General features: G+C 41.0%; 1 protein-coding gene across 7 annotated transcripts in view; it reads right to left on the bottom strand.

Annotated features, from left to right (window-relative positions):
* LOC148658459 (maestro heat-like repeat-containing protein family member 1) overlaps positions 1-15,537 on the bottom strand; it is a 53,663-nt gene extending 38,126 nt beyond the window's left edge. For 4 of the 7 annotated variants that reach the window (XR_015940076.1, XR_015940078.1, XR_015940077.1 and 1 more), the window contains exons 1-29: positions 14,941-15,537; positions 14,307-14,443; positions 13,264-13,401; positions 12,361-12,523; positions 11,987-12,085; positions 11,635-11,768; positions 11,235-11,381; positions 10,774-10,866; positions 10,456-10,525; positions 10,159-10,269; positions 9,817-9,890; positions 9,499-9,624; positions 9,266-9,355; positions 8,982-9,123; positions 8,731-8,771; positions 8,473-8,605; positions 7,683-7,735; positions 7,284-7,391; positions 6,818-6,937; positions 5,941-6,057; positions 5,257-5,379; positions 4,916-5,038; positions 4,414-4,493; positions 3,961-4,066; positions 3,680-3,775; positions 3,259-3,363; positions 2,931-3,063; positions 2,543-2,649; positions 1,978-2,133 (exon numbers count right to left, since the gene is read on the bottom strand). Coding sequence is in view for 4 of the 7 variants with exons in the window: in XM_088639689.1 (XP_088495815.1) it covers positions 1,978-2,133; positions 2,543-2,649; positions 2,931-3,063; positions 3,259-3,363; positions 3,680-3,775; positions 3,961-4,066; positions 4,414-4,493; positions 4,916-5,038; positions 5,257-5,379; positions 5,941-6,057; positions 6,818-6,937; positions 7,284-7,391; positions 7,683-7,735; positions 8,473-8,605; positions 8,731-8,771; positions 8,982-9,123; positions 9,266-9,355; positions 9,499-9,624; positions 9,817-9,890; positions 10,159-10,269; positions 10,456-10,525; positions 10,774-10,866; positions 11,235-11,381; positions 11,635-11,768; positions 11,987-12,085; positions 12,361-12,523; positions 13,264-13,401; positions 14,307-14,443; positions 14,941-15,031 (3,216 nt within the window). In the remaining 3 variants the exon portion in view is untranslated. The remainder of the gene's footprint in view (positions 1-1,977; positions 2,134-2,542; positions 2,650-2,930; positions 3,064-3,258; positions 3,364-3,679; positions 3,776-3,960; positions 4,067-4,413; positions 4,494-4,915; positions 5,039-5,256; positions 5,380-5,940; positions 6,058-6,817; positions 6,938-7,283; positions 7,392-7,682; positions 7,736-8,472; positions 8,606-8,730; positions 8,772-8,981; positions 9,124-9,265; positions 9,356-9,498; positions 9,625-9,816; positions 9,891-10,158; positions 10,270-10,455; positions 10,526-10,773; positions 10,867-11,234; positions 11,382-11,634; positions 11,769-11,986; positions 12,086-12,360; positions 12,524-13,263; positions 13,402-14,306; positions 14,444-14,940) is intronic. The other 3 variants (XM_088639687.1, XM_088639691.1, XM_088639690.1) reach the window with 3 other exon arrangements.
* Between the last annotated feature and the right edge of the window lie 1,038 nt (positions 15,538-16,575).

The following is a 16,575-nucleotide window of genomic DNA, read 5'->3' as shown; positions in this document are numbered from 1 at the left end:
CCATTTCTCTGTTCATCTCTGTGGTGCAGCCACAGAGAAACTATTCATGCAGGCTGATTTAAGGTTTCCTTTGATAAGGGACAGCTCCCAAAGGGGGATGCACTTAGCTAAGCCTGGCTATCATAATCAATGGTCATCCATTGGTGCCTATCTGTCTAGGGAGTGCCAGATGGACATCTGGACTGCATTCCTAAGTGTCAGGAGTAAGTGACTCATATCTCACCTTGATCAACCAATCAGGGACTGGTAGGGCCGAGTAACCCACGTGGGACTCTGATGCCCATGGAACTTTCAGCCAATCAACGAGCTGAAGTTCCTCCAGGTAAAAACAGGCAACACAGAGAGCCTGAGAGATTCAGAAGAGATTCAGTGAGAATTCTGTAGAATTCTGTGGACTTTTCTAAAGGGAATTCAAAGGAGAATTCCAGGCCAGGACGGCCCAGGAGCAGAAGGCTCCCAAGGGCAGGACATTCTCGCAGCGCGCCTCCTGACCATCCTGAGACTCAGCCTGGACAACCATGGAATGGCCAATGTGTCTGAGTGCCAGAACTTTCCTTTGTTCTAAGAGTCTAGAGCGGAGGTTGCCAGAGAGTAACCAGAGGATCCACCCGAGGTTAGCATCAGCAGCAGGCCTCGTGAACAGGTCGGAACTGTGGACAGCTGAATCACTATTCAGAACTAGCTCTTCATCAGGAACGAACTGGTCCTCTTCCTGACTTGCTGGGACCCACAGTCATCTTTTCTCCTGTGCATAAACTTTGCTAGTTAAAGCCAACACTAACTAGCCAGTCAGTGAGCATCTGCAGCGCACCGTCGCAAACCGCACAGCACAGCCTGGCACCTAGCCAGAGAGCGCGGATTGGACAGCAACAAGCCTGCAACTGTTTATTTGTGCCCGCAGGAGATCTGAATCCCCAGAGATTGGATGAGTATTCAACTTCAATGCATTACAGCTCGAGAATTCAATTGTTATCCCAACCAGTTGATATCAATTTAATTCCTAAGAGTTATGTACTTGTTTTGAGTATCTAATGTAGAAGTTATAACCAAGTTCATTTATGAAACGGTCTTAATGAATGATATACTGAACATATGTCCTCTTGATATGTGTAACACTTTGTAACTGACTGAATATATACCTTTTGTATTCTGATAACCCTCTCGATAAGATCTGTTAGGTTTATATGCATATTTTATGTATTAATAAATGTATCCTCTTGTATTAGTACCCGTGTGTGTGTGCGTTGTTTGAGTTATATCGCATGGTTGGATTCTAAAGCCATCAAAAGAATCAATTTTGTGATTTACTGCTACATTTAATAATTGTCCCAGTAAATGCCCAAACCCTACAGAACTGGTGCCTTCAGAGAGCACACTACACTGTAAATGCACATTTTCTATTTGAGCATATAAATAAGATGGAAGTATTTGAGACTGATAGACCTATGAGACAGATCACACACATTTAGTTGATAAATTAAAAATCTTTGAACTCTACTCTTTGTAATCCCAGCAGATCCGTTCAGATATATTCTATGACGTTTGTTGTTTGTTATGCATGGTTTTGGTGTAATACCAATAAATTGTATATAGTGTATTATATTGTATATTTATAACCTATGTGTTAGACTGCAAATTGTTATGTTTGATAGGTTCCTAAAAGTCATCAAGTACTCTCAATTTACTGTCACAATTTGTGATTGTTACTGTGAACTAAAATCCCACATCACCTACAGTATGAAAGAGTCCTAATGATCTGGCAGCCGAGATATTGCTCACAGCTCAAGTACCGGCACACAGAGACTCTCTTGGTTCCTAAGAGGTAAAGATACTCGAGGGAACACAGACAGAGTTTAGTGTAACTCTCATGGAGTTACCAGCACTCTGCTTCTCTAGGAAGCTTTTAACACACAAGATCAGAATGATAAAAGGATAAGGCTACTGTCGTGTAATATGACAATGCTGTTATGTCCTCACCATGCTGGCCAGCTCCTTGCTGTGACTCTGGAAGAGGCGTGTGATGGTGATACACGCTGCACTGGAGCAGCTGTGCTGAGAGTCCAGCAGCAGCCTGTCAAACAGGCCTCTTATCATGATCTTCACTTGGTGGTGAGGGAGCAATCGACCTACCAGCTGGGAAACAAAGACATAGATAGATCAGGCTCCATCTGTTTTAGCACCAGCCAGAAGAGCAGACATAAAAATCTTGGGATTTAATAAACAGTGAACAAAGAGGTTCAGACAAGACAACACCTTCATAGACATCATCCTTCAAGAGGTCAGCACAAATACAATTATAACCCACTCACAACCAAGAATCTGATGTCAACCCCCTACATTGAACACAAAAGTGATGGAATGAAACCATTAATCTGAAAATCTCAGGCCGTGTCCATAAAAAACAATGTCCAGTTCTAGAGTAATCACAGACGAAATAAGAAACACCAAAGCAAAGCAGTTTTCAGTATTTACTGCTTTGCACTATAATTTCCAGACAGCACACCAAGCTCCTTGCCATGGCTGTGTTAGAGACTGTCCTTACCTGTGTGACAGCAGAGCAAGAGCCCCTGACTGTGCCCTGGTCAAGCTCCATGAACACTGATTTTTTCAGAGTCATGAGACTCTTGGCACAGCTTTTGTGAGCTCGACCTGCAGAGAAACAGCATGAATTTAACACACAGGATACAAACTGTTAGTGATTCTCAGATATGTTTGATATTAATTCTGTTTAGAGAAAGATCTTGTTGAACCGAGTGATCCACTAGATCTGATAGAAGATCACTGTCTATAAATACTCAGAAGTACAAGTCTCTGAGTCAGTGAGGCACAGAGTAACCATCTCTCAGTACTGTCAGGAACAGATCCACTATCTATCCACACTCAGAATTTTAAATTGTTTTTGTTTGTACTGTGAGCTGCTTCATTTTTACCTTCTCTGCTCATCCAGATGTCCAGTACTGTGATGACACACTCCATTGCCTTCTCCCTGACAGATGGCTCTGTATCACAGCACCGGGGGAAGAGGAGTCCTAGGAGCTCCCCAACAGGGAACATCAAGTTATTCTGGGACAGAGAACAGATTCCAGAGATGAGTCTGATGAGTCTGCTTCGGCTGCGGAATTACATTTATAGCAACCATGAACTGACAGTTTCCCTTCAATTCCTCAAACCATGTGGTCACAGGTGTGCTTAATTAAGAATAGATTTTCCCTAAAAAGAATTCCACTTTGTTAATATACAGTATGACTTCAGTCTCACCATGGGATTAAAGTTCTCAAGGTAGAACAGGAGAAGGGCTTTTGTGATTTCAATGGCTCTCACTCTCTCCCAGGTATGGGCAGAGCTGAGCCAGGCTTCCACAGGCTGAGGAAAACAAGGAAAAGACAGTGAGTGTCGTGATAGAGCAAATGACAGTTTTAAAACCACCAACACTATTAGGATTGTTTGAAGGTAGAATGATAACACATCCCTTCTATAATTACCTTGTACACAAATATGGCAGATTTGACACCTTATTATTACAAATTTACCAGCATGAATTACAAAAATATCATGTATTTATTTCTGTCCATTAAGCTACAATATGCTTGAACTGTTTTATTGTTTTTAACTTCTTCTGTTCTTCTGAAACAGAAGTCTGATACCAAGCTTCCAAATCACAATAGAATAAAGTTCTGACCTCAAGTGCTCCCTGCAGTCCAGCTGGCCGGATGTTTTGCTGCAGTGTTTTGAGCAGCAGGTACAGAAGAGCCTCAGCAAAGTCACTGTACAGCACCTACCCCACACATAGCACATAGACATTCATAAAAAAAAACTTTTTTCAAAGGTTATGCTTTGAAATGAATAGTTCAAGTAATCTTTCCAACCTGTGAATCCTGGAAGACTCCATAAAGAAACAATATTCTTTATACATTTATGTGTCCTACTTAGTGTCAAATAGTCAAGTCTATCACTCCTTACCTGGGGCTCAGGCCCACTGGAATCCTCTGGAGACAATGTGAGCACAGCCTTTGCACAAATGTGCAGTAAGGTATTGTGCACATCAGGCAGCACTGGGTTGAAACAACTGTGTGACAAGATAAAGTTTGAGGAGACACAGTATTGATCAGTTATTAACTTTTAGAACTGAGTTATCATATTAAAAGAGCTGGAATCCCAATGACATCACATCATTTTACACAAATAATGTGGCAATAAATGAAGATCATACACTACCTTACAGTATATTTTAAATTATAGTATACAGTGTAAGAATGTGGAAGTAAGGGAGTTGATGTACAACACTTAAAATTGTAAAACTTACTATGAGGGCATCAAACCTAATGTCTCCTCTTGTTTCTCTTGTTTCAAGCACAGCTAAAAATGTAATTTTGAGACAGCTGCAGTAATGAAAGATTATTCAAGAAGCTGTACCTCAGTATCACACAGTTGCGCAGGGCCAGCAAGCGAACTGGAGAGCTCAGGGGGTCACTGGGCTCCTCTTTAATAAACTCCTGTAAAGTGATGGAAGAGAGAAAGTTTCCAGAACCTCAAAACACCACTTCTTTCCATTGGAATCTCACAGAGATCCTTGTACAATATGTGCAAAGGAACTCAGAGTCAAGAAAAGGAAGTGAAGAATCAGTGATGAAGAAGGTCACTGGAATATCAGAATATTCCTGATATGTCCCGCTATTCCTGATAGCATATTCTAAGAATCCCATTATACCAAAATCATTTCCAGCCCTTAATCATGAGACAGAGCTGGCCTGGTGCACATAAAATGATGTAACACAGTTTTGAAAGATTGGGATCATCTGCAGGCAGGGAAAGAGTAATACCACTTTGCTCCCAGCTGATTCATACTGAAAGAATAAGACTGTCCAGAACATCACTGTGTGAAACCAACAGTCTCAATGCAGCAGGTGACACTGACCACCATTGTCTCCAGGAGGTGGGCCTTGGCTGGGAAGCTGGGAGTTCCAGTGTGACTGGAGCTCAGCACGGCCTGAGAGATCATCAGCACACTGCGGCATAGGATCAGTCTGATGCTAGAGTCCTGCAGGGGGACAGACAGTAACTCACTCACTCAAAGCCCAGGCACTCCTGCAAGGAGGATGAACACTTCATCTCCACCAGCCTGAACTGGGATCTGCACTCAAGGAGTCTTTCAGAGTCTGAGTCTGAGATCCTTTTTTACACACATTAAAGAAAGGACCTGTTAGGATTATGTTCACAGGCCTTTTGTCCTTCAAGAAACACTAAACCTTTGCCTACCTTAGTGGTGAAATGTTGTCTGACTCTGCCAAAAAAGTCAGTCTCCATTCTCTGTTGCAGGAGCCATGGTGCTTTGAGAGCAACATGCCCATAGGAAAGGATGAGAGCGATGGTAAAATCACTCTGCAGGGAAAACCAACACAGTGTAGATGGCATCTTCTCATTAATCATTTCAGCTGTTTGTTTAATTAAAAAGAACTGTGAGCTTCAGTTTGAGTCCTCATGAAATGTCCATAGAGAAGAGTCCTCAACGTAAACTGAGGAATTATCCTGCACTCAGAGCTCCTATGCTTACTGAATGATTGAATTCTTTCACTGTGCACTTGCAATTAAAAACAAATTGTGTCCAATTTAAAAGATCAAAAGAGACCTTTTGTAAACGCAAGTAATACATGTACATCATGGAATTAAAAGAATAAAGCATGTATAAAACTCATTCTGCTTCTCACTAAGTATGTAATGTTCTTAATGATTCTACAAACAACACAGTTAATATTTCCAAAAAGAAAAATTTAGAATTAAGTCAACATAAATGACAAAAACTATTTAAAGTCCAAGAAGCAGGGCATTTCGACTATATTAGCTCCTAAGAGTATTGCTGTAGTAGTGCTGAAAGAAAACTGTAGGCAAAGGCTGATATTAAAGAAGAGCTGTGGTTTGTCACTCAGGCACTAGTGTACCTACCTCAGAGCAAAGATCACTGCAGTAGATCTCCGGATCGGTCTTCTCCACTCCCTCCAGCACAGACAGCACCACATCAGGGTGGGCACTAGCACACAGCCCCATCAACACTGCCAGGCCCTGGGAAACCAGACAGGCTCTCTTAGTGACCCTTGTACAGTGCAAGTACTACCATGGTGTGTTTCTTCAGATTCATTGAAAATACAGCACAGTCACCAATATCATTTTAGACAACTATATGTTTAAATATACTCCAATAGATACACAACACTTATATGTTAGAATGAGACAAGGAGAGAGAACACATCTCAGACTCTGTTGGCCCTCTAGAAGCTCCTGTTGGCTTCTACCCCCTGACTAACACTACTACTGCATGTTTTAAAAAACGTCAATGGGAAAAATGCTCCATTACATTGGAGCAAGAATGGAGAAATCTATTTATTAAATCACTGAAATACCAAGGGTGGGTGCTCGCCAGACACCTCAATTCTATGCTGCGTTTGAGGAGACCAGTTTCCCCAGATTCTCCAGTTTCTCCAGTTTTGACCACTGTCAGTGTCCAACTGACAACTAGAGTAAGTGCTTATCATCTATAATAACATCTATCCATCCATTTTCTAACCATTTCATCCAATTCAGGATCGTGGAGGAGCCGGAGCCTATCCCAGCAAGCAACAGGTGTAAGACTGTACTGTATAATTATATTTTAATTACGTAATGAAATTATATATAGTCAACATTACAAATTACATTTTTAAGGAGAAAAAAAGTTTTCTTTAAATTATTTTCACATTCATATAATATCATTTCCTAGACTGACACATTTCCAACCTCATAACTATGAGCCTTTTAGAGTTACTCAAGAGACGGATCACTTTACCTCTCTCTCCACAGGCCTCTCATACCGAACTCCTAGGAGAGCGTCCTGAAGCACATCTCTCACAGTGTCCTGGCGAGAGACGTGCTGGACTGCCACACCCACGCACTGGCACAGGAAGGCCTGTGACACCAGCGGAGAGCAGAGTGAACACTGAGCTCAGGAAGCTGCTCTGTACAACAGCACTGAGAGGACATGACAGTTAGGGAAGTGTGGATCCTCTAACAGATCACTCACACATCATCACCTTACTATTGGCCAGCCTGCACACTCACAATACAGAACAAATTACTAGTCAGAGTCTTTGACCTATACTACAGTATATCTTGAGTCTTATTTTTCTGAAATATTTTCCAGAGATCATTATTCAGGGGATAAACCTCATTCAGAAGCATGATGCTACAGACACAGAGAGCTATTCCGGTCACAGACAGTACATAACATTTTGAGGTTCTCTTATCAGACTCACCTTCTCCTCACTGGTGGAGATGAGTGTGCAAATGCCTCTGGTCATGGCTTTTGTGAGGCTGCAGGCCCAGGCCTCATCTGCCACTGAACTCAGGGTGTTAGACAGGAGCTGAACACACACAGGGGAGGCACTCAGTTCCATAATAGGATGCACAGTGGACACATTCAGACACCACCTTGTGGAACTACACAGGTATTAGCACACAATATAATACAGCAATTTCAGCTCAGGAAAATTTATTTACATTATTCCACGGGTACTCAGGTGCTCAAGCATAAGATAGCTGTCATTGTTTAATGCCTGACATTCCCTTAACAGGAAAAACATTACTTTCTTTGCCTGGCCCCCTCCCTTTACATTGGGTATGTTATCTATCCTGCCCTCTCTCTCAGTACATACCACATACAGCCCTTCCTGCCACTGCTCCAGGGATATCTCTACCCCTTGCGATTCTGAAACACAACAGAGAAAGAGTTAAACACCGTCATATATGGACTGGAGCAGTACAGAGATTATTGATCAAGAATAGGTGTGATTCAGGCAGTTAACCCAGAAAATCAGGTAAGTTACAACTGTGACAAATAAATGCTGACAAAGTTAATCCTGGTTTGATCTGCTGTAGTCCTGTACAATTCTGGACAAGATATGAAAATGGCATCATATTTTGGATTAAATGGACAAAATAATACAGTATATAATAATAAGGAAGCTTCCCAGCAGTATTGCTCAAACTGATGTCCTGGTTTATTTCAATAAATGGTCAGATGAAATCCCTGAATCAATTAGATTCTTACTAACAAACAAGCAAAATAGATTGCTCTCTTCTTTGTAACTTTTTACATTCTTAACAATTCATATCTGATCAACCCTATGAATGAAACTAAATATCTCCATTGATTAAGGGCAAATCTGCTATGCTCTCCTACAAAAATATTGCTGTAATTCTGAGGATGATTAGAACACTGCAACATATGTTGATTTCAAATTAGTGTCCTTTCTGTGCTGTTTGTTAACAAATATCCCCAAACTATTCAAACACACTGCAACAATGAAAGCAGCAGCAAAACATTTCATCCATCTATCCATTTTCGAATTTGCTTCTTCCAATTCAGGGCAGGGGCACAAGTCAAGGTACACCTTGGGCGGAAAGCCAGTCCATCGCAGGGCAGTGGGGTCAGTGTGGGGGTACCTGTGAGGTTCCTGGCCAGGGGTGGAATGAGATGCTCCCACATGCTGTGCAGCCTGGGGTGGATGATTGAGCTCAGGGAGTGCAGAAGTGTCAGGCACTCATGCCCACCTCTGAGCGACTGAGAGGCTCCAAGCTGGGAAACAGACATAACCACAGAAATTCAGCTCAGGACCACTGATAACTACTAAGCTTCAGAACTCATGCCTTTCTCAACTCACTCAAGGTGACTTGTGTTCTGCCAGCTGTGGCCTGACTTACCAGAAGTCTAATTAGCATGATATCTGGTGAAGCTATGTAATCTGAAAAACAGAGACATTGACATAAAAATGAAACACGGGTAAGCACTTTGGAGTGAAATGATTCTGGAAATACCAAATATACTACACTGTCACGCCAAGTGGACAGCGGAGCCACTCCCATTGGAGTTCCTAAACATAGTCCCTGTTTACAAGTAAAATTCATGTTGATCTGTTCTGTCACTTACTCACTAGATGAGCCTCTATACTAACCCAGCTCTTCAAAGTCAGAGATCACAGAGTAGCCCTTCTCACACAGCCTGCTGTAGAGCACATTCAGATTATTGCACAATACAGGCAGAGCATCACTGTATGTTCTCCAGAAAATGGCCTTCAACAGGTTGGACCACAGCATCTGATAAGAACAATACAAAACAGAGGTCACTTAAATCTCAACCACAGCAAAGCAGCACTGTATTGTAAACAATACAATCGATGTGACCTCAGAGATGGAAAAGTAATGTACAATGTGACAGAGACCATAGTGAGACACTTACTTCAGTCACAGTATCATCTGTGCACCAGCAACACAGCACTGCCTCAAAACTGTGTCTCACAGCGCTTATACTCGCAGGGTCCCTGGAGCTCTGAAGACAGAAAAACACAAATATTTTCCCACTGCTTTTACACCTCACTCACTCAAATTTAAAATGTACAGATGTGTAACTACAAAATGTCACTACACCAAACCACTACCGAGGTAAACCTGATTCCATACACAACTCCATACCTTGGTGATGTCATCTACAAGGGCACAGTTCTTTACAATGTATTGCAGTGCGACAACTGTGCCCTCCAGCCCCAGATAGCCCCTTTTCCCCATCTCCATCAACACCTGGGACTGCAGATGTTTCACCTGAGGACAGGAACCACAGCACATCATTACTGAGGATCAGGTTCAACACATTATGAAAAACACAAACCCTACTTACACATCCTAGAGTATTTCCATAGAATTATCCACATATCCAAAGATGCAGTAGGATATACAGGAGAACATAAACACATAACAACAGAGTGAGGCCATATTATTTAGGCTGGACTGTACCTTATTGCTGGTGTTTCCAAGGGTCCCAGTAAAGGACTTCAGCACATACTCCTTCAAATGTCCACTGAGGAAATCTGAACATACAATCAATCATACAGTATGAGTGCAGTTCTAGTGCAAACAGATGAATGAGACAGAGCAGAGACTGGAGGAAGAGGTGACTAGAAAATAGAGATCACCTCATTTGTAGATAGAGAAAATGCCCATGCTCCATCAGCACTGATTTTTAATTCCTACTTCTTAAATAATACAGATGCTGTGAAGAAATTGAGACATTACTAGTGGCCATGATGTTGGAGCTTCATTAGCAATGAAAGTGGCTCAGGACCTGTGCGCACACACCTTGATGTACAATATTTGAGAGCAGAGTAAGGCTCCCCAGCTGGTTCTGCTCCACTGGACTGTCCAGCATTACCAAAACAAACTGCAGGACCTTCTGTGGAAAGACCTTGGCTGCAGAGAAACAAAACAGAAGGAAGTCGCACAAGTTAAGCTTACACACACATTCCATCAATGCCCACCTGATTACAGCTCACTCCTAGATTCAGAGAACTGTATCTATTCCTCAAGCTGTCAAACTGTCTTTGTCTTAGACTATGATTCAAACATCAAGTTTGAGATAAAGCTTTAAGCCCCCACCTAAGTCAATGAAGCTCTTGATCAGGTACATGTATCTCTCATCCTCTGGAGGATCAAAAGACTCACAGATCTGAGAGAAATAGAGAAATTTCCTTTACCTACTCAGACACATTAGTGGCAGAGATTGTATGAATTTGATTAAGATGTATTTTTAAATTGGAAAGTTACACAATATGTTACAGACTTTAATGTTAATGTGAATTCAACAGTAAACACATGTATCATTCATTGTACAGTATTTTGCCAGTGTGTGATGTCTTCCTTGGTAGGTGAAGAGTGATATGTCATACTGTAGCTGCAAACTTTAGTCCCTATTACCTTTGTGTGCATCATGTTCATCATGTAGTTCAGATGACAATTCAGAACCTGTCTACCTTTCTGAAGTCCTGCCTCCACAACCAAACTGAGACTCTGAATGAAGAGCACATGTATGTGAATTTGGAGAGCCAGCCAAATGCCTGACTCTCGCAATCTAAAGTTTAGCTTTATCATAAAGAAAACAAAACAGTAACAGAATTTCTCCCTCTTTCCATTCTGTACTGGTAGATTCATCTGCATCCAACTACTGGTAGAACAATCCGTCTTGCAAATTTCCACAATGATATTTGCAAATTTCTCAGCATAATTCTTTCTTAAGGTGTTAAAAATCTTCTGTAATTTGATTATATGAGTGAGGAATTCAAATGAAACAGAAACCTCTTCTAAACACACATTCAGTTAGATTCTTCCTATCTGCCCAAGCAGCAAAGCTGCAGTCCTAGTGCTCAACACAAACCCACCTTGTTGATTCTGTTGTACTGGATATTCCATTCAACTGTGTACAATGGCAGGAAGGCATAAACAATTCCTAGCAGGTTTCTTTGAAGGATCTCCTCTGACAGAAACCTACACATGGGTCCAAATGCCAAAACGATGGCTTCAGTCACCTACCGACAAAGATGAGATGAGAACATCAGTATTCAAACAAGCAATCCAATCAGAGGACAGCAAACCTGTCCACAACATCAGATAGACACAAAAATATAACTTGTGTATCCTGATTCTGGTGATCATCCCTCTGTCCAGCTGGTCCTACCTGATTCCTGCACAGTCACACCTGCCATGTTTTCATTATCGTCAGGACATGGAGTTATAGATGATCAATAAATCATAAAGCAATATACAGAGGAGATGTCATACCTTTAAGTTAGTTGTTGGCAGCCAACTGGACATAATATCATAGCTGGTGCTGATCTGTTGTGAGACATCCAGGATGTTGTCAGCTGGAGCCTGGGATTGATATTGACTCCAACTCTCACACAGGCTTCCTAATGCTGGAAAGTCACAAGTAATGTTCGTTTTATCACATAGCTGTATGTTGAGCCATTAGCTGCTTCACTCTCTGATTATTTTCTACAGCTGTACTGTAGCTCAGTGAGAATAAGTTAAGTCAAGGTACTCTCAATGTAACTCTGTGGCCTTAAACTATTAAATCCTCCTCTCAAACATGTTAAATGAATATCTCACTAATCAACCAAGCTTTCACACTTACCAAAAGACATCATTGCCCTCATGACTTTGGTTTTTGCTAAAGGCAGAAGAGGCACTAAAAGGTTCAAAATTTTCCCCATGTCACTGGCAATTTCAAGGACTGCAAAAGTAGAAAAAAACACATTTCAAACTGGATAGGGGCCAAGGCCCACCGTTACACTTAAGGTGCGAAGCCTGCCCGGGTAAATAATCATGTCTCTTTAAAACGATTCATTGGTTTTTACCTTTAACCTCATCTAATTATACCACACTCAGTCCACAAACAAAAGATTTGAGTATTGAGAGCTCTGAATTTCACCTACTCAAAAGAACAGTAATCAGATGCAATGTGTGTTCCTAGTCCACATACTGTACCATTACAAGCACTGAACTTACTGCAGTGACGGGAGATATCTGACACAGCCTGCAGCAGGGCGTGGTGTGGGAGCTCTCCAGGCTGTAAATATGACAGCACCATGTCCATGGTTGTATGATAGTGATCTCTCACCACAGACACGACAATATTGCTGCATGCTTGCTGCCAATCAGGCAGCCATTTCTGTAACAGTCACAAAAAATGTTTTATTTTATCTTTCATGTCAGGAGTCTTAATCTGTGACAGGAAAATTCCCAGAAAGTTAAAGTGCAAAATGTACAAGACTGTGATTAGACCTGTACTACTATATGGAGCTGAATGCTTGGCAGTTGGAAAGAGGGAAGAGAACTTGATGAGAAGAACTGAAATGAGGATGTTGAGATGGATTCTGCAGATTTCAATGAAGGATAAGATCAGAAATGAAGAAATCCGTAGACGATGTAGGGTGGTGGATGTGGTTGAGAAGATGCGAGAGGCGAGGTTACGGTGGTATGGACATATCATGAGGAGGGACTTTGAGGAAGTAACAAAGAGGGTAATGGAATTTGAGGTGGAAGGTAACAGAGGAAGAGGCAGGCCTAGAAAGAGATGGATAGATTGTGTGAGAAAAGATATGGAGGTATGTGAAGTGAGTGAGGAAGATGTGCTCGACAGAGACAAATGGAGAAGAGCAACCAAAGCAGCTGACCCCAGGACAGTCTGGGACTAAGGCTGTGAAAAAGAAGAAGAAGAAGTCAGGAGTCTTGGTGGTTGAGCAATGGATAGAATAAAGACATCATGCTTAACAGATGAGGAATCTTCTTTCATTGCCAAGTTCATGCAAACAACTTCATATCTTGACTGAACTAAAACTACTCCTCTTTAAGACAACAAGTCCAGGAAAAGATTGCTCCAAAGGCAGGACCTGAAGGGGGATCACTTACAGATGACATGGTCATTTCTTTTAAGCCCACTGACACAGTGCTCTTAGCCAGTGACTCATCCAATTGTAGAGCTGCCCCTGTCTCACAGAGCAGCCTCTCCACTGCCTGGAGGATTGCAGTGCGAAGAGCAGGTGTCATCTAGAAAAGGGGAGAACGATAACAAGGGGTGAGACTGCTGCTCTCATCACAGCATCAGTGGTGTAAGCTCACAGGGATCCTTCAGGGAGACAGTCACGATTGTCAACAATTACTGAGTCTGAAACAGTGGAGACGTACAACTACTGTAGAACAAACCAATTCACCACATTGGTGAGTGAATAGAATATACAGTAGAAAGTATTCCCTTTTTAGTAGTAATAATAATAATTAATAACTCCTTACACTTACAGTATACAGCGCTTTTCTGGACATTCCACTCAAAGTGCTTTACAGGTAATGGGGACTCCCCTCCACCACCACCAATGTGCAGTATCCACCTGGATGATGCGAGGGCAGCCATAGTGCGCTAGAACGCTTACCACACATCGGCTATCAGTGGGGAGGAGATCAGAGTAATGAAGCCAATTCATAGATGGGGATTATATGGAGGCCATGATTGGTAAGGGCCAATGGGAAATTTGGCCAGGACGCCGGGGTTACACCCATACTCTTTTAGAAAAACACCTGGGATTTTTAATGACCACAGAGAGTCAGGACCTCGGTTTTACGTCTCATCAGAAGGATGGCACCTTTTTTACAGTATAGTGTCCCCGTCACTATACTGGGGCATTAAGACTGACATAGACTGCAGGCTGAGCGCCCCCTGCTGGCCCTACTAACACCTCTTCCAACAGCAACCTTAAGGTAGTAGTGATCAAATGCTATCAAATTACAAGATATATATATTTATATATTATTATTTATTAGTAATAAAAAATAAATCAGAGATCACTAGGTTGTCAGTTAGAAAACAGGTTCACAGTGTTTCAGTGCAATGAGCTCTCTCTGTAGATCAGACTGAACTGCACTTCTGAAGTGTGAATGTATGGATGAGGAGGTATCACCTGGCTGCTGCTAAGAAACCTCAAGATCACCGGCAGTGTCCCCTTCGTGTTTTGCTGTAGGAGGGTATAGAGCTCTTTCATGAGCTCCTGCATGTCTGGCTCAGAGTTCATAGCCTCCATTACAGCTATGATTTCATCTGCAACAGACACACAGTCATCAGGACAGCAGGAAGACACTGGTGCTGCTTCAACACAGTCTCCCCTAAAGCTACCAGTCAGATAACCCTGAAAAGAAACTGCCGTCTGAGGGACAACAGCCCCAATTAACTAGCAGTTTCTAATAACAATCTAAACTCATTAAAACTGTATTGGAAGCACAGCACACATACAGTAAAAGAGGACCTGTTTAAGACCTAACTTTTGACAGTATGGAATAATAAAAATCTGCTTTACCATGTATCCTAGATTTTGATTTAACCAACATTTTAATTAGGCTATTGAAATGATCATTTTCTTAATTAGCTTTTATTATTTGTTGATTTCTTCTTTTAAACACTGTATTTTAACTTCTCTCCCTCATATCATGGAGAGAAGGAGCTGGAAAGTATTAAATTAAAAGTCTAATGAAGTAATGAAAAGCTGATTTTGTAAGAATAAGACATGGTGTGTGTGTGTGGAAGACAAGGTGTCATACCTGGCCCAGGGCACTGGCACTCTGTCTGGGTGGACAGACAGGAGACCCAATTTCTCCCTCTCTTCTGACACTTACAGTGACTCAAGCTCATCTTGTTTCTCTCACAGAACAGCAAGAACAGCAAAATGAAAGGTGAGCTAGACTTTATTTGTTACTTAGCGTTTATAAATGTATTTCTGACAAGCCAGAAGTTGGTATTCGATGTCTATCATTCAACTCTTCTATATCATATTGACATTATTAAACGCATTAAAAAGAATAGATCCATAATAAAAAGACAAACATGAACAACTATATTTTCTGTTTAGTGCTGCACTGTGTGCAAAACGCTGCTAGTGAACACCCGTGGGAAATAGCTTAAGACAACCCTTTCCTTCTCGGTACGCAGTGCTGCCATTAAAACTGTTTCTTCCCGGGCGAAAACATTTAAGTAAAATAATCGCGTCAATTTGTGGCTCAGCTATTCCCTACCTCGTCCAATAAGAATGGGTGATTCTTCCTTCCAATAGAAAGAATAGAAAAAAACGACTTAATGTGTTTCTGAAATGAAATCTGTGATTTCTCCGCTAAGTATATTAGCTTTTTACAAATTATATTAAAAAGACGCGTCTCTAGGCGGCTAATTGTTACGTCACAGCGATTATGTCATTTCTAGACGTGTCTAAAAATGGTTATTGTTAAACACTAATAATAACCCAGATAACGTGGGTTTATTCTTTGTAATTAGTAGTGCTTTTGAACAATTTTTTAACATCTATATCATTCCCAAACTGAAATGATGCTTTTCAGCTTTATAATAAAACCTCACGTTATTATTATTATTATTATTATTATTATTATTATTATTATTATTATTATTATTATTATTATTATTACTTAAAACATTCCTGTGGCTTGGCTTTACTACTTGAGTCGGCCAGATCTAACGGAAACATATTCGCTTCTCTTTTTTATTTGCCCTGAATATAAATTTTTCTTACAAATTGTAATCACTCTTCAGGGATTGTTTTAGCAGTTCTTCCTTTAAACAGAGCTACACTCCACTGCTCTCTGGCTCAAAATCAGCCTCCGTTGTTGTGGAAAAGTCAACATAGGCATTAAATTTAACTTAACGATTTCATTCCGTTTTATTGTCTTCAGACCTTCAGACTCATACACTTGATTAAAAAGAGAAAAAAATATATTTTTTAAAATACGGATATGCTTTTCTGAGAAAAATTACTGTAATCTTGATAACATTGCGGAGATCAAAGTTGTACTGTATGTAACAGATTAAGTCAATTTAGTCCCGTAATTTCCAGTAGCGAACTGCCTGCATTAATGCATTGAAATTACAGGGGTTCAACCAGACTAAGATCTGGAGATTGAGACGACCATTTAAGAACATTTATTTTACCTCAAGTCCTGCAGGAATGTCCATTTTAACCAGACTTGTGCGTCTTAGCAGACAGAACCTGTTATTAAAATATCCTGTTCAAAACGTGCTGTTAAGTGTTGGAGTTCAATAATACTCCTTTTTAAACGTGGACCCAAACTAAATACCCATAGATGCTAAACAACACCAAAATATAATACCCTCTACTCTACTTGAATTTATTTGAAAGGACGGGAGTGTTTTTTTTTTACATAGACTTT

This window comes from Lepisosteus platostomus, chromosome 7, assembly GCF_059453375.1.
Source record: "Lepisosteus platostomus isolate fLepPlt1 chromosome 7, fLepPlt1.hap1, whole genome shotgun sequence".
Classification (NCBI taxonomy): domain Eukaryota; kingdom Metazoa; phylum Chordata; class Actinopteri; order Semionotiformes; family Lepisosteidae; genus Lepisosteus; species Lepisosteus platostomus.
The sequence above is the reverse complement of the archived record's forward strand: the minus strand, read 5'-3'. Positions and strand labels throughout refer to the sequence as shown.